The sequence below is a fragment of the Panthera pardus genome, unplaced genomic scaffold (genome assembly GCF_024362965.1).
Source record: "Panthera pardus isolate Hobbes unplaced genomic scaffold, ASM2436296v1 HiC_scaffold_8, whole genome shotgun sequence".
Taxonomy (NCBI): Eukaryota; Metazoa; Chordata; class Mammalia; order Carnivora; family Felidae; genus Panthera; species Panthera pardus.
The window spans coordinates 153,381,802-153,401,852 of NW_026527013.1; the positions used below are offsets into that span (position 1 = coordinate 153,381,802).

Sequence of the window (20,051 nt, forward strand, 5' to 3'; positions counted from 1 at the left end):
AGCACAGACTCAGACAGGAACTCAGAGGAGTTTAATGAGACTGTCTTTGAACAACTTGACAGTAAATGACATTTTTCTCAGATACTCCCAAAGTACTGTTTGCTTGAAAGTAGCTATTTGTGACCTTTATTTAATTTCCTCATACTGTAATTCTTGAACTTCTCAGTCTTTCTTACCTATTTCTATTTAGAATAGGTTAGCAGTTTTCTGAACTGTTTCCCAAACAGGTCAAGAATACTTCCAGAAATCTCAGTAGTATAGTTAAGGGGGTCTGTATTTCCAGGATTTGGAATCATCACTGGTGACTGGAATTTTTTTTTCTCTTCTCCCTTGTATTAAAAACTAGATTACTCTCCTGCTACACAGTGTGGTAGCTGTAATTCATGGCCTCCTCTTGATACTTTTCAAGGCTATTCAAAAAAGATGCAGACTTTTATCAAGGGCTCTTATTTCTCCTAATACTCTTCCTTGCTTATTTTCATACCGCCCCTGGAATAAACCTACTTTTGCAAAGGCCTGAGTCACACAGGCCATATAAATTCTTGCCAGTTTTAATGTTCCTCAGAAGACTCTGCCCATTATTTTCTCCCATTTTGCTAAGAATAATATAATTCTATTTTACCTTAAATCTAGTTTTAAGATATTTTGTAATAGAGCACTAATGGAAACCTAATTGAAATACAAAAAAGATAACTATTCCTCAAGATAACTTGGAAATACTTTTGTTTTTGAAGTTAACAGCTCCACCTACCCCCAAGCACATTTCAGAGTCAGCAGTAACGAAGACCAGCCACTTGGCATCTTTTTCTGTGTGACAACCTGCCTTTAATTTGTCAGATCTTACCTATCTTGTATTTTCTGTCCTCGCAACCATAAACTTTTCTCATTTTTGGCTGTCGTGTGCTGTTTGCAGGGTTGACGTGCCCTGTGGCAGCACATAGGATTTTTCTTTCCCAAACCTGCAAATTTACCAAGGATGACCCCGGTTTGGGCAAGGGGCATTAAAAGACAAAGAAGTTATTCTCAGCTGATAAAAGTATTGCTGTTTTTATATAGTGAGTTTAGAAAATTGGCCAAAGATGGCCAACTTTTTAAATCCTGGCTATGCCTACATAATTAATTACATATCCCGTCTGAGACCTTCTGATAAGTAAGGGGCCCTTCCACCAGTAGAGGCAGGTTTGCAACCTACAGATAATTTCCTCTGGCCAGCCATAGAAAAGATTCAAACTTTGTACTGTCCTTTTGTTGGCTGTCGTTGAAAAATTATATTATAGAAAGTATCAAAAATATCAAACTGTTCTTAAGAAGAGTATATAATGTGGGGCTTGCCTTTGTGTTTTGCTCACTAAACGTTGTCAAGCTTAAAAGAAAAGGAAATGAAATCTCTGGCTGGTGAAAATTTTGTGCCCCAAACAATACGTTAATCAAAGTCTACCAAGGTAACTAAGTGATGGGTGTTTTCTCTCTTTCATTACAAGCAAGAAAGTTTATTCGCAGTTGTAAAATTATAGTGGAACTGCAGACCTATTTGCTATAACTGATTGGAAATAAAGATTCTGATTTTTAGTCTGGGTAAGCACATATTTCCAACACTTGTGGTATGCATTTTGATAAGGGAGAGACTTTTGTTTGGTAACAGAAGGAAAAAACAGGACTTATTTATACAGTGAACGTTCACTCTGTAGAGGAACTTCCCTCCAGGTACACATCTTCCTCTTACCTTAGCCGCCTCCGCACTTGGTAGAGATGCCAACATGTTTCACAACCGATCTTGAAGGAAGGAGCCTAAAGAATTGCTGCTCCTCTGGGTGAAAGGCACTGATTACTGTATCGCGTTTGTAGGGAGGTGCGTTTTTGCTCACTTGAAGGGATATACTGTATTTTAAATAAGTGTGTGACTTAATATTTGGGGATTTTTTTTTTCCTCCTTTAAAACTGGACCTGAACACAGCTTTGAGTTGATATTTGTAATAATCTCAGGACCTGAAAGATTGTAGCATTTAGTGTGTCTTAAAAATTATGTACTGTACCAGCCATGGATTTTTGTAAATATACCTGTCTCCCTTTTTTGTATTATTTTAGTAAAAAAAATAATAAATTTAAATAAAAGGGGGTGGTGATGACATGTGAATGGGTGTGGGTATGTATGTGTGTGTGTTTGTATAAGGCTCTTTTGAGACGAACTGGTGCTTGTTTAATTTCCGGCTCTGAGGAGAGCAGGAATATGGCCAAACTGCTGCTACCGACCCTGCACTGAGCCCAGGTGTTTCCATTTTGTCTTTCCCAGTGCTTGATTGGACGCGGGCCACCAGGAAATGACTCAGAAGCTAAACTCTTCTTCCCACTGCCACCTTGCCTTTGCATTCTCGGTTCTGCACACCCTTTGAACTTCCGTGGCAAAGCTTTCCAAACTCTGGGTGGCTTGTCGGTCTGTAGTTTTCAGAGAGCTCTTGTCACTATTTTCTAAGAAGAAAGAAGGACAGGTAAATTTCGTAACCAAAAAATGATCACACATTTCAGAAAACCCTGATGAATTCTGGACATGTGAGAGGGCTTAAACATTCCTAAATGTGGATCTGTGAATTGAGAAAATCAGCCCCGTGGATATACGCCTTCAGTGCAGGGAAAAAAAAATTTTTTTTTTTTTTTTTTTTTTTTTTTTTTTTTTGTTGCAACAGCCTTGCTCATATTCCAGGTATAGTTAGCAAATCCCTGTTTTAAAGCAGGAGCCTTATTTGATTCCGTGTAGATGTTTCCTGTCTATCCTTTGTGACAGGACCTTTTACATGAGTGTTTTTTCTTTTTGTATGTGTTATGTGTTGTATTAAATAAAGAGGAATGTACATATTACTCTTGTGTCTGTTGTATTATTGGGCTAACTTGGATTTTAATACCTCATTCTTTTAGTAGTGGTTGAGTATATGTTGTCTGTATTGTACTGTGCTGAGCGCTATCGGATACAGAAGTAAAGGGCGGGGGCCCCACCTTCAGGGTATTGACAAACACTTTGCAGTCTCATGACAAGTTAAAAGGTAACAATTCGAAATTTGTCACAAGGGTGTGGTCCATTGCTGCCTGACATGTGAGTTCAGAACAGGGAAGAAATTGGACTGGAGCGATCTGGGAAGATTTTGTCAATTGGATGGCACTGAGCTGGGTCTCAGGAAACTGGGATTTGGCTAGGAAGAAGGAAAGGGGAATGTCCCGAGCAGAGTCAGGAAATAGACGAGGCTGGTGTGAGGTGTATACTGGGATTGGTAGAAGCCAGACTGTGGAAGTCCTGGAATGTAGGCTTGCTAGGTTCTTCCTCCGGGTTATAGGGGGTGTGTGTGTGTGTGTGTGTGTGTGTGTGTGTGTGTGTGTGTGAGACAGAAAGCAAGGAATACTACTACTAGGGTCAAAGTTTGAAATGTAGATATGGGAATTCGGCAGAACTGATCATCTTTGGGGTGTCTGGCTGGCTCAGTTGCTGGTAGAATGTGCAACTTGATCTCAGGGTCATGGGCTCAAGGCTCATGTTGGGGATAGAGATTACTTAAAAAAAAGAAAAAAAAAGACCCCCAAACAAGAAGTGATCACCTTTTCAATCCTTACTTGTAGAAGACCTCTGGAGAAAATATTATTAAGATAAAGAGTAGAAAAAGAATTCAATCTTAGAACTCTGGTGAAAGAGTGGGGAAAAGATGACATAGAAAGCAACATGTGAGAGAAATTGAACAGTTTGTCATTTATAAACGAATATGTATATATGCATAGAAAATACAGAAAAGACATATACCCCAAAGTATAGAGTGATTATATGAGTGTTTTTTTCCTTTTACTTATGCATATTTTTGGCGCGTTATCATTAAGAGGAAGAATTTTTAAAAGGGATGGTCCTCATGCATGGGGGAGAGCGTAGGCTGCAAATGCCCTCACTAAAAAACAATATTTAAAGACAGATACGCCAAAGCAGATTCTTGGTAGTAATAGCCCCTAAAGGTATCTATCGTTATTCAACTACATTCACCTATGTTGTCACCATCTTGTATATTAACATATTTAAAGGTGTTATCGTAAGCAAGATGTTTTTAAATCTGTAATTTCCCCGAGTTTCTTTGACCATGGAATTTTTTCCGTGTAACTCCAATTAACATTAGGCATGTAAAGCACTTATTATCACGGTGACGCGTAGTAAGTACTAGGTAAATGTTAGCTTTTATCATCATTCAACCTAGTTCTGTTTTATTATTATTTCTGTAGTTTGGAAAAGTTTCTAAGAAGATACTTGGCCCAAGGAGTTAAGGATTTCAGAATAACCTTTAGAGAGCCAACAAGTAATCCAGAAATGCTCCCAGCCTTCCAGAGTTGAACGAGGGCCAGGTGTCCAGAAGGGGTTCTTCAAAGGAGTATAGTGGAATATATGCAGCAGGAAGTACTTCTGACACTGTCCATGGAGGCAAGAAATTGTCTCAGGCCTGAGCTTTGCCACAGGAGAGTGGTTGGTTAGGAAACGGGTGCATGGAACAGTTCCTAGTGATGGAGTTCAAAGGCAAAGTGAACCAATTGGTGCTGGAGTTAGTTACTTTGCTTTTATAAGTTTATTCAAAGGGAGAAATGGATGGTACAAGGATTTCTGTACAGTGGTAAACGATTGAAACAGCCTAATGCCATGTTAGGATTTGGTTAAGTAAACAAAAATAATACTAAGTAAAAAAAAATTTTTAATAAGAAATGACCAAGATATCCAGGCATTAAGAAAGAGCAGACATAAATATAAATGCACACTGGCGTAGAAAAATAGAAAAACCAACACTCCCAAGTCCAGAGGCGTGGTGTGAGTGCTTGTTCTGTATCCTTTTACTTAAATGTATTTTCAACAAACGTGGATGATGTGAGAAAGGGCTTTTGTTGGTTTGTTTTTAAGAAACAGGTGGGCTTGGTGGAAGAAAGAAAAATGGGAAAGAGGCTCTTCCCTGTCTCATCACTGGGAAAAGGGAAAAGACCTTATTTCTTCTACTCAGATCCTGCTAGAGCCCCAAATTGGCTCTGTTTTGGAGGGAAGGCACAATGAACTGCTTGATTTAAAATAAAAATTTTCTTTGGAAAAGATTATCCTTGTACTTGGTTAAAAAAAAAAAAAAAGTACCAAGTACATGGGCATACAGAGTGCAAAGCGTGTCTTTCCTGGCTATAGTCCCTGTTTTCTTTGCTCAGAGCAACCACTGCTACGAATTTCTCCAGCTATAAGTATAAATATGTACCTGACTCTTTAACATAAATTCAGCATACGCACTTTGCTGCACAGTACCTAGCATTTTTTCCAGTTGTCTCGGAGATCATTCCACATCAGTACATAGGGGTCTGTTCTGTTCTTTTTGACAGCTCACAGTCTTCCATACTTACGGTATCATCACGGTTTATTGTATTTATTTTTATTGATGAGCACTTAGATTACTATCACAAGGCAAACTGTAACATCCCGTGTATGTACATCACACGGAAGTTCGTTTTGGCGTGGGTAGTAATGACCTAACACCCTAGATTTCAAAGTCAGGGTCTGGAATCTCTGACGTTGCTTCTCATCCAAGTAAAGTTTTGAGAAATGCCTGGGAAAATCAATCTCTTGTTTAAAGGAATTTGGAAAATTGGAAATAAAAGCAGAAGAGGTGACTCTGGGTACACCAAGGGTGGAGTCACACGCGAGGGAGACCATGAGTTTCTTCAAAGGAATGCCCCCTCTGATGTGTCGTGCGTGTCCTTGCCTCAAAAACGATGGCCCTTCCTCGTCAGTGTGTGCCTTGACATGGCTTGTTTTTTTCTGTCTGTATATTTACCTCTTCTGTGCCCTGTGTCTGTCCCTTTACCATTTCCCCACTATCTTTTTTCTAGTAGGTGGCATAGCATGAAGGAAAACAGGCTGACATTAGATGGGTTCACGAGTCCCTGCTCTGAAGCTGTGACACTAATTTAGACAAGATGCTTACCTTTTAGCCTGTTAACTTATTTCTACAGTGATGATAGCAACGAGGGGTGTGTGGTTGAATTAAGAGACTGGATATGGAAAGCACCTAGCATCGTGCCTAGCACATAAGAGCTAATTAATGGTGGCTACATTATTCTCTCTCTCTCTTCTGCCTTTTTTCTTCTTAAATTCATACTTCCTCTTGCTCTCCTAACTTCCCAAACTATAGAGGTGAAACCATAGTGGTTTTTTTTTTTTTTTTAATCTTTCTTAAAAAAAAAAAAAAAGCTTACAGTACAGGAGTGGATAAATATCAGAATTCTTTCATTGCAGATGTCAAACCCCTGGCTTAAAAAGTAACCAGAACCTTGTCTAAAAAGTAAAGTCTGTTAAACACAACAGTAAAGAGAATCTTTTGGTTCGTAGAACTGAGTAGTGTAGAGTGAGCCTCGAGTAGGGGAAGCTTTATCCAGTGACTCGGTGTCCTCACCGTCTAGCCGTGTCTCTGCCCTGGCATTCGAAGTGCCAAGATTTCACAGATAGCCCTCTGACAGCCTCAGGCTCTCCCTTCGTGGCCAAGTGGCCGCTGCACTTCCAAACTCCATGTGTGTGTCGTGTGTCAGTTTCTTTTTGCCTTATTGTACCTCACGTGCAAAGCAGTGCGTTAATCACGTGCCTCCATTCATAGTACGTGGTTCACCATCACTCAGTACAGCAACTCATTCCCTCATTTTATTATACATTCAGCTCCTCCTTCCTTCCTTAGTCCCCAGCGCCCTGTCTCATAGGTGCCCTCTTGATATGTGCCCCTTGTTATGCATGTTCACGTCTAAAATAGTGCTATTTAGTGCGTGTACAAATTTCATTTGTACGAACGGTCTGGGCCTATAAATTTTGCTCTTTCCTACTTCTCTCACTTTTCTTAAATTTGTCCATGTTGCTATGTGTACATCCTGTGTGTTGCTGCTTATCACCGTGTAGTATTCCATACTATGTATCCACCACGTTCTAGATACCCGTTTCTCTGGAGGTGGATACCTAGGTTGCCTCTAATTCCCTGTTATTGCAAGAAAGGCTATAGGCCGTCTTCTGCCGATTGCCTGTTCATCTCCGCTTATTATTCGATCGCGTTGTATCCTTTTGTTATAGATAATACTCTCTTACCAGTTGTAGGTGTGCTTGATATTTTAGTCTGTAACCCCCCTTTCAACTTTGTGGAGGACATCCTGAATTGAACAGAAAATGTTAACTTTTAATAGTCAAATTGATCTATTTGTCTACACGTATGTTGAGGCGCTTGTTAGGAGATATGTCCCTATCCCTGTGCCACAAATATATCTTCCTGCTCTTTCTTCTATTAACTTTATAGTTTTAAATTTTCTCCGTAAAGGTATTGTTCGTGTATTGATTTCTAGGTACTTTATAGTTGTCGCTTTTATGGGTGGTATATTCTTCTCCATTCGATACTCTCATGGTTTTTGTGGGTAACGAGGAACGCTGTTGATTTCTGAAAGTTGAGTTTGTGTCCAGCAACTTTGCTGAACTCTCCTATTCCAGTAACTCATCTGATTATTTTATTAGCTTTTCAATGAAGATGATCATATCATCTACAAAAAAATGACAGGGCGCCTGGCTGGTTCACTTGAAGAGCATGCGACTCTTGATCTTGGGGTTGTGAATTCAAGCCCATGTCGGGTGTCAAAATTACTGAAATCAATACATAACCTTTTCAAAATGACAGTTTAATCTCCCTTCCCAATTCTTTCACTTTCGTCTTATCTTAGAGCATTAGACTGGTCCTTTAATACTATTTAAACAGTAGTGGTGAAAGTGACATCTTTGTTCCTTTGTTCCTTGTCTCAATTTTCTCAAGTGTGCTGTTTATTCTAGGTTGTTGGTATATAGATTTTTTTTTTTTTTTTAGATTTTAAGAAGTTAAGAAAGTTCTATTCCTAATTTTCTGGGAATGCTGATCAGAAGTGTGAACTGGATTATAGCAAGTACATTCCCCCTAACCCTGACACATGGTCAGCACTTCCAGAAAATTTCTGAGAAATGTATTCATAATTTTTTCATTCTTATAATCTTCATTTTCTTTGTTTTCCTCTTGCATTCTGTTTCATTTATACGCATCTTCTCCCTTGTCCTCCTTCAGTCTTGCCAGTTTTCTTCAGTCTTACTAATTTTTCAAGGAATCATGAATTTTATTGGGTGCACATATGTTCGTTATGGTGATATCTCTTTAATCTATTTTTTCCACCAATATAGAATGTCCCTCATTTTTCTTTATGATGTGTTTTGCCCTGATATTGCAGTTATCTATATTCTGAATAATATCCCATTGTATGAATATATCACATTTTTAATTTATCCATTTATCAGTTGATAGACACGTAGGCTGTTTGTACATTTTGGATATTGCGGATAATGCTGCTATGAACATTTAGGTACCATGTTCGGTGCTGATCCCCATCCCTGATCCAAGTGGCCCCCCACCCCAGCCCTGATCCAAGTGGCACACATTCCGAGACCCCCAGGGGATGCCTGAAACCGTGGATACTACTGAACCCTCTAGATCCTATGTGTTTTCCTATGCATACGTACCGATGATAACGTTTAATTTGTAAATTAGGCACAGTAAGAGATTGTCAATAATAACTAAAAACAGAACAATTATAACAATATACTGTAATGAAAGTTATGTGAAGATGCTCTCTCTCAAAATATCTTATTGCCCAGCCCTCACCCTTCTTGTGGTGACGGGAGATGACCAAATGCCTGCATGATGAGATGAAGTGAGGTGAATGACGTAGGCAGTGTAGCATAGCATTCGACTACCCCTCACCTTCTGACTCTGTGTCCGAAGGCAGATCATCTGCTTCCAGCCCATGGTTGACCGTGGGTGACTGAAATTGCGGATAAGGGGGACCACTGGACAGGTTTTTGTGTGGATGGATGTTTTCACTTCTCTCAGGTGTGTACCTAAGAGGCCATATGGTAACTCTGCGTAACTTCTTGAGGAACCACAAAACTGTTTCCCACAGTAGCTGAAACATTTTGCACCCTACTAGCAATATGTGAGAGCTTAAATTTCTCTGCATCCTTGCCAGCACTTGATATTTTCCGTTTGTTTGATGATAGCCATCCTGGTAGGTATGAAGTGGTACCTCATTCTTTTGATTTGCATCTCCCTAATGACTCACGGTGTTGAGTATCTTTTCATGTGCTTATTAAGTGGTTAGTATATTAGTATAATTAATAGTATGTAGCTTAGTACATTAAGTATAAAAGTACTTTTTCGAGGCGAGTTCCCAAAGAGACCGTGTGCTGTAAACTCTCTGAGGCCTTGCGTGTCTGAACATATTATCTTTGCATTCTCACATTTCAATAAGAGTTTAGCTGGATATAATATTCCAGGTTATTTTCCTTCATCACTTAGACAACATAACTTGATTGCGTTTTGTCTCCAGTGTTTGTTAGAAACATCGATGTCAATCTAATTCTTACCTTTTTGTGGACTAGCTGCTCCTTCTCTCTAGCTTTTAGAATTTCATTTTTGTCTTTAATGGTCTTAAATTTCACTAGAACGTGTCAAAGTTTTAGTTTTTCCATATTTACCCTGTGTGGTGCACCATGAGATCTTTGTATTGGAATCTTTTTTATCTTTAATTTTTGAAAGTTCTGGGGCGCCTGGGTGGCTCAGTCGGTTGAGTGACCAACTCTTGATTTCAGCTCAGGTCGTGATCTCATGGTTTGTGAGTTTGAGCCCTACATCGGGCTCTGTGCTGACAGTGTGGAGCCTGCTTGGGATTCTCTCTCTCCCCCCCCTCCCCGTCTCTGTTCCTCCCCCACTTGTGATCTGTGCTCTCTCTCTCTCTCAAAATAAATAGACTTTAAAATTTTTTTAAAGAAGTTCTTAGGATTTCTGTAAATATTCCCTTTCCTAAATCTATTTCCTCTCTTCCTGGGACACATATCATACATATATTTACATCATATCACCATCATCATCATCATCATCATCATCATCTCTTTAATGTTCTCTCATATTTTCCATCTCCTTCCAGTACCTTCTGAGAAAATTCCTTGAGCTGATCTGGATCATTATTCATTTTCCAGCTATGTAGTCATTCTTGTTTTTATCCAATCTTTTGGCTTTATTCACCTATCACGTATTTCATACCCACTATTTCCATTTGGTTCTTATAGCTGCTTGTTTGTTATTATTGTTCTCCTATCTTAGTAAGGATCTTTCCCGTGCTTCTTTTAAGTTCTTGTTTTGTCTTGTTCCATTCTGGCTTGTCTAGCACGATTCGTCCCAGTTATCGTCTCTTTTGTTGTGACTCTACTCCTCAAATATCTGATGATTTTCACTTGGGAGCTTGTTTTGTCCTGGGCTTATAAACAGCTTTTTTAGCTGGTGATGTATATACCAAGGGGAGAGGCCAAGCACCCTAGCATGTGCTTTTAAGAAGTGGGTTGGGAGCCTCAGGAGCATTTCCCAGAGCAAAGTCCCAGGTACCAGAGTCAGATTTTGACCCACTGTGGGTCCAGTCACATGGGTCATTATTTTCTGCAAACTTGCTCACAGTGGCTTATTTCTGTATATTTGGTGATTTTTTAGTATATATCCCTGCACTTTATAACTTCAGCTATGGGCATTCTTCAAGGCCTAGATTTTTATAAAGTATGTTCCTCTAAAGGGCATTTGAGTTTGCTTCTTCCCAGCTCCTAGGAACATTACCAACCCAGGACCACTTCAAACTAAATGTTAGCTTAGGGATTTCAGGGCCTCAGAGATAGGATGAATTTCAGCCACAAATGCATGTGAATGGTTATTGCTAGTAGTTAGGAACTTTAGAAGAAGGCTCTCCACCCTGCTACCCTACCCTGAGCTGAGATTAAAACCAAAGGGTCTCAGGGCTCCTGGCTGGCTCAGTCAGTAGAGCATGCTACTCTCTGACTTAGGGTTGTGAGTTTGAGTCCCACATTGGATGTAGAGATTATTTAAACAATAAAATCTTAAACACACACACACACACACACACGCAGAAAAGTCTCTTCTTGGTGAAGTCAGGGATATTTTTTTCATTCCCACCAACGAGGCCAATGTTAGGGGTTCCATCATTTTGTAAGACTTTTTGATCTGACTCCCACCATGCTAGTCTGAGGCTTTTTTTCCCTTCTGACTGTCTACAGTAAATTGAAATCCCGACTGTAGGCCACCAGGGATCAACAGATAGATATCTTCAGGGCAAATCAGTGCTCATTTTCCTATTCCTCCTCCTTCCTCACCTCTGGCTACTCTGGCTCCCTTGGCTGTCAGCTCTGTCATGCTCTGAAAAAGTGTTTTTATGTGTTTGTTAAAATTTCACTCAGTGCTTAAGGCGTTTTATATTGAGAGATTTCTCTGCACGTCTAATCTTTCATAATGTCAAAAACAAAAGTCCTGTATGTATTTTGTGTAAGCTCATTATCTCTCTATGTAAATATATAATATGCAAACATTAGTATTGAATATGAAATTATAATATATATGCTACTTAGTATTTAATTCTATATGAACTGTACATTCACATAAGCTAATTATCTCTCTATGTAAATATATAGTATGCAAACATTAATATTGAATATGAAATTATAATATATATGCTACTTAGTACTTAATTCTATATGAACTGTACATTCACAGTCCATTTCATAAGTCAGACTCTTGCAGATCACCTACAGCGCATCAGGTGTCCTGATGTAAGAACAGGAGTTCCATAAGGAGGAGGGGTTGACAGTGGTGACTTCATTTACTAAAACGGGACTCTTTCTGTGTCAGTTTCACCAGAAACCCCAAAGGCTGAGAACAAAACCATAGGCGCCAATCTGTCCACATTCTAAAGGGAGGAGGAGCCAGATCACCTATGCACCCACCCTAAGAGGTTGTGAAATGGACCCCGGGAAGCACTAGCTCAATACTGGGAAGGATTAGCTCGGCACCCACCTCAGGCTATGGAAGAGAATGTGAGAGGATTTCTTTGGAAGTAGCTGTCTGTATGCTGGACGTTTCCCCTTCTCCCCAAGCAGGGGAGGGTGGGGGGTGCTCCCTCTTTGCTTCATGCCAAATGAGGGGGCGCTTCAAGAGGACCACCTGGGGAGTTTGGTACAGCTTGCGGAGTTTCAGGGACAAAGGGACTGGTGTCTGACTTCTTCCTAAAGTCTGAAGACAAACTGTCGGTGGCTAGGTCCTTGAGAAGACAGAAGAGGAGAGAAGACTGCGCTCCAAATGGCTTGCACGCCCCAAGTTCCTGGGTTCCCGAAGGCTTGCTGTGCTTCTTGAGAGAGGGAGGCAGGTTTGGCCATTTCAAGAAGGAGTCCAGCCAAAGGGAACACCTGGAGGGAGGAGATGACATCAGTGGCAGGGAGGCTGCTGGAGACCGAGGGGCCGGGGCAGGCACCCTAAGGAACTAGAGACGGCATGGCCCACAGGGGGACGACAGGTGCGAGATCCCCAGTGATGGACGGAGACTCGAGAACCCGTGACGAAGCGCCTGTGGGACAAGCAGCCATGGCTTCTCCTACTCCCAGGGGACACCGGCGCCAGCTTACAACTCAGCCACTCACGTGAGACTTACCCCTTCTCCTTCCCTTGCGGCCACACGAGAGCAGGCCCGGAACAGCCACGAGTGGGAAGAGGTCCTGTGTGAGAAATCAAAATGACGCTGACCGTGACCCCCGTTCTCCCTCAGATTTCCGGGCCGGGGAAGGGAAGAAGTTTTAAAATTAACTGACATTTGAAGTTTTGATCGATCACTCGATGAGACCTGTTGATAGCCAGAACAAGAGACTATTTCTGAAATGATGATGACAACTCTTCAGCCTGTTTGTTACTTTGCAGAGACTGGAAAAGCTGTAAATTTCATCCAGGCTCACGGGAGACCAAACCATGACCTCAGGTTTGTCCGGGCATTCACGAGAAAGCAAAGTTACTTTCTTTTTCTACAAGTCTGGCTTGTTCCAGGAACAGGTTGCCTTTGAAGAGGTGACCAGCCGATCGGGGGATGGAGAGGTTGGCCAGGTCCTCCAGCCCTCGCGGCTCATTTTCCAGCCGACGGCAGTCTCACCTTGTCAGTGAGGAGTCTTATTGGGTAAAGTCTGGGGTTTTAATGTTTTACAGACTGGACTTTTTTTTTTTTTTTTTTTCCAAACCAAAGAAAAACCGCCAATTGTCCTGTTTTTCTCTTGGAAGAGCTGCGTGAACTGCCGCCGATCTCATGCTGGAAAGGAAGCCTTCGGCCAGGAGGTCCGCAAGCAGCAGGGGTTGAGAGGGATACATCGAGGTTCTCTCTGCCTGCATCTACGGGTCAGCTCACCTGTTAACAGCCACATTTGCTCCTGAGTATTATAACGTACTGAGCTGATATGCTACAGGATGTCATCAGTTAGGTTAATTTGATGAAAAGTGATACCTTTACATGGAAGAAACTACTACATAATGCAAAGTAGTCATGAAAATCCCATACACCACAAAGAGACCGAGTGATTCGCTTGCTGCAAAGTATCTACCAGAGTGGCCAAACTTAAAAATGGCTATTTTTCGTTTACAGAAGTGTTTCTCAATTGCTCTCCTTTTCTGTGACGATAGAAGGCTATCAGGAGTGTGCTGCCCGTGAGGTCTGCAGTCTGTTTTTTTTTTTTTTTTTTCAACGTTTTTTAATTTATTTTTGGGACAGAGAGAGACATAGCATGAACGGGGGAGGGGCAGAGAGAGAGGGAGACACGGAATCGGAAACAGGCTCCAGGCTCCGAGCCATCAGCCCAGAGCCTGACGCGGGGCTCGAACTCACAGACCGCGAGATCGTGACCTGGCTGAAGTCGGACGCTTAACCGACTGCGCCACCCAGGCGCCCCTGCAGTCTGTTTTTTGACAGCCCGCACTCATTCCCATATCCCTCTGTGTCATGCTCTCTCTGTGTCACAGGGACTGGACTTACGGGAACTACATCTCCCAAACTCCTTTGCCTTCCAGGTTCTGGATGTCATTTCTTTCTGCCAGGGTATTCATGTGAGATTTTTGTAGGTGGGAGGAGAAAGTGGTGTTATTTTTTTTCTCTGGCAGCACCTTGCAAAGTGGGTAGGTCCCGGGAGACCCGAAGCTCCGCCCCAGCCTCTAGGTGACCTGTCAGCCGGCGCGTCAGTACTCGGCTCGGCTCTGATGAGCAAAGGGGGCGCCCTGCATTCTTCTGACCTGGGTGACGGCAGCGACCTTCTAGTGACTGCTTAGAACTGCTGAACATTAGTGGCAACTTCCCCAAACTCCGGCAGTCCTTCCCATAGTGCCGCAAGCATCCCAGTGCCCTGCACTCAGTTCCTGTTTGCTTGAACAGCCTGCAGTGGGTTCTCTCTTGGTGACTGACCCCTGATGGTCACAGCGCCTACCTAGCTGATATTGTGAAAGAAACGAACATGCCTAATGGGTCTCGTTGAGTTAAAAGTAAGTTTTTAAAGTGATGAACGAGGCCCTGGCTGCCTCTTTAAAAGAAATTCATGCTATGAAGAGAGAAATTTAAGAATCGATCTTGAGAAATATTTATCACTATGTGATTCTGTGGCCCCAAATAATGTGTTAAACCAACATTTTCAAAATATTGAAACGTATTGAATTGCATTGTTTTCAATAAAGGAAACAATAATCTTTCTTTACTGAGAGAAGTTAGGACTTTTTTTACTGTTAATAAATAAAATAAAAATATTTTCCAAATATTGTATATTTCATTTTTTAAAAACATCCTTTTAATTCTGTTTTGTGCATAGTTTTAATGTACGTGCTACATTCATGCAGTAGTGCATGTGTATGGTTTAAAAGTAAATACAAAGACTTACGGGGGAGGCACAAGATTTTTACCACTATGGATACACCATCAAAAAAGTTTAGAGGGGTTGCCTGGCTGGCTCAGTCAGTAGAGCATGCGACTCTTGATCTCACAGTCGTGAGTTCAAGCCCCATGTTGGGTATAGGGTTTACTTACTTACATAAATGAATGAATGAATGAATAAATAATAAAGTACTATCATTAAAAAATTAGAAATCAGTGCTTGGGACACACATCTAAAGTATCACAACTGATGGAAGCCAGCAGCTACACATATATATTCTCTCAGATATACCCTCTTTCATTGGTCCTGGCTCTTTCCCACCAATAATTTCCCCGGATTCCCGTGTGGCTGACTGGCTTGGCTACCCAGCTACAGTTGCAAAGTTAAGACTGAACGCTCTGGGTCTGTTCCCACAGTTTCACTGGCCACAGAAAACATCCTAGAATCCCTTCCTCCTTCACAGAGCTTGAAGGACCAGAATGGTATCCTCACAATGGTTGGGGAATGGAGGTTGGGTCTCTACTTAAAAGCATGGGCACTAGGGTGCCTGCGCGGCCCAGTTGGTTAAGTGGCTGACTCTTGATTTCACCTCAGGTCCCCATCTTGGGGTCATGAGTTCAAGCCCCATGTTGGGCTCCATGCTTAGCATGGAGCCGACTTTAAAAAAAGTATGGGCACTGTCCCACCCCAACACATGCACACACACAAGCTGACTATGCTTACACCATTTGTGTTTCTGCTCAAATGTCACCAAGTCAGTCAAGACATCCCTGAACACATTATAAAGCAGCAGGTCCCAATCCTCTGCCCCAGTTTTACTTTTCTCCATAGCACTCATCACCATTTGGTAAGTTTTGCTTTACCGGATTATTGTCTGTCTTCCCCTTTCTAGAACAGAAACTTCACTGAGTATCAAAGCTTTACCTACTCCGCTTGCTTTTGCTTCCTCAGCATTTGGAAGAGTGACTGACTCATGGCAGATGCTCACTAAAAATTCAAAGAATGATAAAATACTCGCTTTTCCCAGCCACCCTTGACCAAAACAGGGGGACATGACCCAGGCCATGCTCATCAGAAGTACTCACCCCAGAATGGGACTCTTAGGAAAATACTTCATCCATTCCGGCACAAGTGAGAGCAGAGAAACCAGCCAAAACCAGTGTCCCGGAGCAGCGGCTTTGGTGCTGGCGCCCAGTCCCTGTCCATGGTCATTGTGTCTGCATTGTGAAGCTGTGGCAATTATGCCTGCTGGTGTTTTCACTGGATCAGATCTGGGGCAGGATAGTGGGTGAGGTTTCTGAGCCTGGTCTCTGGCCTTACTAGGAAATTCTGAAAATTATCCAGCATCTTTTTTTTTTGTTTGTTTATTTATTGCTGAGACAGAGAGAGACAGAGCATGAGAGGGGGAGCGGCAGAGAGAGAGAGAGGGAAACACAAAATCAGAAGCAGGTTCCGGGCTCTGAGCTCTCAGCACAGAGCCCGACGCAGGGCTCAAACTCGCAAACCGTGAGATCATGACCTGAGCCGAAGTCGGTCACTCAACCGACTGAGCCACCCAGGCGCCCCACCCAGCATCTTTTTAATAAAAATCCTTTTTCTGCTGTAACTTTAAAAATGATTTAATATGCTTTGGAGTCAGATTGCCCGAGGCCGAATACTGGTTTTCCACAGACCAGTTAATAATGTTGACTAACCCATGGAGCTATTCTGAGATTATTCCCACATTTCTAAGTGGGAAAAATCAGTACTACCTCATAGGATTGTGGCGAAGGTCAAATGGGACATTGCCCGCGAAGTCCTCCGGGAGGCAGTTCATACATTCGCAACCCTAAGCTGTGTAAGGCCAACGGAAGTGTTCTGTTTGGTAATTTATTGTTTTTAACTTGATTGCTAACGTTGAAGAGTCAGGGCACTGCATAAAAATGCTGGATTTACAACTATTGAAAAATCAGAAGCTCTGGCAACACTGGGTCCACGTGCCGACTTCACACCAATGAGACCGAGCTGAAAGCGTCCAGCCCCTTTGCGGGAAGTAGCCGCCCACCTGGCCTGATTTATTCTTGTGTTACCTGCCTGGTCTCTGCTGTAGGGTTTCGGGGTTGTAGCCCTGTAACTAGGAATAGAAAGATTTTCTAAAGCTGCAAAACTGAGAAATTTGGCTAAATCGGCTCTACAAACTTTTCCAGAGTGATTCGGTGTTTTGTTGCTGCACAGTAATCCCAAAACTTGGTGGAATTATTCCCACACAACAGCCATCTTATCATCTTCAATGATTCTTCGGGTTGACTGGGTTTAGCAGGGCAAATCTCTGCTTCAGCTGACACTGGCAGAAACTGTGGACATCTGGACATTCGAGATGGTTTATTCACATAGTCGGCAATCGGTGCCGTCAGATGAGAGCTCACCTGGGTCTATCCCAGTACCCCTCCTTGTGCCATGGGGTTTTCATAGCACGGTAGCTAGACAAGAAGCAGGAAGTGAAAGTTGCCGGTTTTAAGACCTGGTGTTCTACAGAAGTTCCAGAATGTCACTTCTGCTACATTCTATTGGTCCAAGGTAGTCACAAAGCCAGCTCAGATTCAAGAGAGCGAAGGGTACATGGGACAGGAAATAAGCTTCACCTCTTGATGTAGGGAGCAACATATGTATAAAAAGAGAAGAGAAGACTGCTGGAGGGCCATCTTTGGAGACTAATGGCTACATATACATATACATAAACATTTCATGAGTATTCACCCTTTCCTAGTGTAAGAATGGCCTGGAGAAGAAGAGTCTCCTGGCCATGCAGTAAAAAGGAATTCACAATTAGTTATTGCCCGTATCACAACATATCAAGTTATTGAAGACCTACTTCCAAAACATTCTCCCAATTCCTCAGAGCTGGTTTAAATTCGCTACATTTTAGAAAGCTGGTTAAACAAATTTATATTGGTAAATAACAAAAATTCAGCCGAGTAAATTTGAAAGATCTAATCAACTTAGGAATCAGGCAGCATCCCCTCTAGCAAGTATAGGGGAGTTCCAAAGGGCTACAGAAAAGGAAAGGTTTTTAAAGGTAGAGTTGAAAAAAGGAAATTATTAGCTAAGAATCCATTGTTTTAGGCAAGGTTGCCCTCCTAAGGGGAACGGATGGGGTCTATCAGTAAATGTCTCAATGCTGACCAGGAAATTTCTGCATTGACTGGCTATAGGTTCCATTTGGGGGGGGGGGGGAGGGGCTAGGTGTTAATTCTTGGTTTACTGACTTGCGGGCTTAACTAAACGACACCATTTTTGGCCTGTGGTTTTTCTCTTTAACAATGTTCAGAGAAGAATAACTGATAGCATTCTCCCCAGCCCCTACTGCAGATGAGATGTGCCTTTTTTATTTATTTATTTATTTATTTATTTATTTATTTATTTAAATGAAATTTATTGTCAAATTGGTTTCCATACAACACCCAGTGCTCATCCCAAAAAATGCCCTCTTCAATACCCATAACCCACCCTACCCTTTCTCCCATCCCCCATCAGATGTGCCTTTTAAAATCAGATACTTGTGAATTATAGGTTGATAAATATTTTATGAATGCCACAGGGAGAAATTAATTCACTCATATGAAGTCATTCTAGTCTGGTTTCCTCTAAGGTCGATTCTGGAGGTGTCAGGATTCCAGCCAGAGTATGAACCTTAAAGTTACCTTAAAGTTGGCCACTGTTCTCCAGACAGGGACCTAGGAGGAGGGACCTATTAAGAGTGGGAAGTTGGAGTCTGCGCGGTTGCATACTGATTCACGGGAAAGATAATGAAACGGAGACACAGGTAATCCACACGTAAAAGGAAAGATTAACATGTCATCTAGAGAATCTAGAGGAATGCAGAGGTGAAATAAATCATTTTCGCTTTACCATACTGACCACAAAGGCCACAGTGTCTGACCTAGACTTCTCAAGGAAACTGGAAGCCCGAAAGGTAAATATTAATACAAATGGCTAAACTTCAGGCGGAGAAAATAAGACAAAGGGAGGCGAGGAAGACAGAGAAGTTGAGATACCTGGCGCAGAAAGAGTGTGAGGAAACGACTAGTGAGAGATGACAGTTACGATACAGGCAAGTCTCCGGGGTAATGGAGAGCCACTGCGACATTTTAAGGAATTAAAATCTTAATTTTAAGGAATTAAGAGGAATTTAAGAGGAATTAAGGTCGCTGATAACTCAAGAAACCCAAGTTATACAATTAGAAACAGAATCAGAAAAAGAACTACTAATTAATTCTAATTAACTAATTCCTAGCGAATTAAATAATAAATTCCCGCTGTCCTACATTTATCTCTGACGGGGCAATTCAGAAGGTAAGCTACACATTCACAACTCGCCAATGCCTCTGCGGAAACGGCCTCACCCCTACAACCGGAAACAGAAAGTGACCGCTGCGGACGCCACCTAACGGCGTGTTGGAGCCAAGCTAAGTGGGAAAGACGCACCACCGGAAGGGGCCGGCTGTTTCCGGTAAAAATCCGACCCAGCCGCAACTCAGAGGGCGAGTCTCCGAGATTCGGCCAACGTGCCCCGAGCGCTCGGCTCCGCGACATCGTATGCCCGCTTTTGCGCAGGCGCGGGGTTACCGGGCAGGCAAACGCGTACGCAAAACCGTGCGCGCGCCCGTCCTCCGTCCGGCGCATCGGTGCTGATTCGAGGGTAAAGCCTTTGGAGCTGGAACGCGGACTCTTGTTCTCTGAACTACAACTCCCAGCATGCCTCACAACTCATAGTGGTACTAGGTGTGGTTTCTCAGGATAGGTTAAAAGGAGACCTAAGTGACGATGACGTACCAAAGAGGAAAAAAAATTGAATACGTTGCTGCAGCGCCTCGCTCACAGAAGCCCCAGTGGCCTAATGGATAAGGCATTGGCCTCCTAAGCCAGGGATTGTGGGTTCGAGTCCCATCTGGGGTGGTGAGACTTTTGTCTTGAAAAGGATTTTTGCTATTCTTAAAGAACTATACCGAAATATGCTAACTTAATTTTACCTTTTAAAAATGGGAAGTATACGTGTCGTTTTCCTAAGTGTTGGGCTACTGCGTGAGAGAATAAGCATATTCCATTTCCTTCTTCTGAGCCACCACAGTGCCGTAAGATTTCTGGAAAGTCAGTGCTCTGAATTCTGATATCCCCTCTGGGTATCTTTCGTGTTGTATTTCAAATCAACATCCATTCCCACCAGGCCCACTTATTCTCGAGACTCCGCGGTCAGTTAATG

At 42.2% G+C, this 20,051-nt stretch overlaps 1 protein-coding gene, 1 long non-coding RNA gene and 1 other non-coding gene across 8 annotated transcripts in view; 2 read left to right on the forward strand and 1 right to left on the reverse strand.

The window, feature by feature from the left end:
* Window positions 1-11,940, forward strand: part of UBN2 (ubinuclein 2) — an 86,789-nt gene extending 74,849 nt beyond the window's left edge. For 5 of the 6 annotated variants that reach the window (XM_019452910.2, XM_019452909.2, XM_019452911.2 and 2 more), the window contains one exon: window positions 2,291-2,853. Coding sequence is in view for 1 of the 6 variants with exons in the window: in XM_019452913.2 (XP_019308458.2) it covers window positions 11,775-11,813 (39 nt within the window). In the remaining 5 variants the exon portion in view is untranslated. Of the gene's footprint in view, window positions 1-2,290; window positions 2,854-11,774 lie in introns of those variants that run through there. The other variant, XM_019452913.2, reaches the window with a different exon arrangement.
* LOC109269085 (uncharacterized) lies at window positions 11,553-13,610 on the reverse strand. Its single transcript, XR_002080936.2, has 2 exons — window positions 12,571-13,610; window positions 11,553-12,328 (listed from the first exon to the last, which is right to left on the reverse strand). It is a non-coding gene; the product is annotated as an uncharacterized LOC109269085 (long non-coding RNA).
* Window positions 13,611-19,674: 6,064 nt separating this feature from the next.
* TRNAR-CCU (transfer RNA arginine (anticodon CCU)) lies at window positions 19,675-19,747 on the forward strand. Its single transcript has one exon. It is a non-coding gene; the product is annotated as a tRNA-Arg (tRNA).
* The last annotated feature ends 304 nt before the right edge of the window (window positions 19,748-20,051 follow it).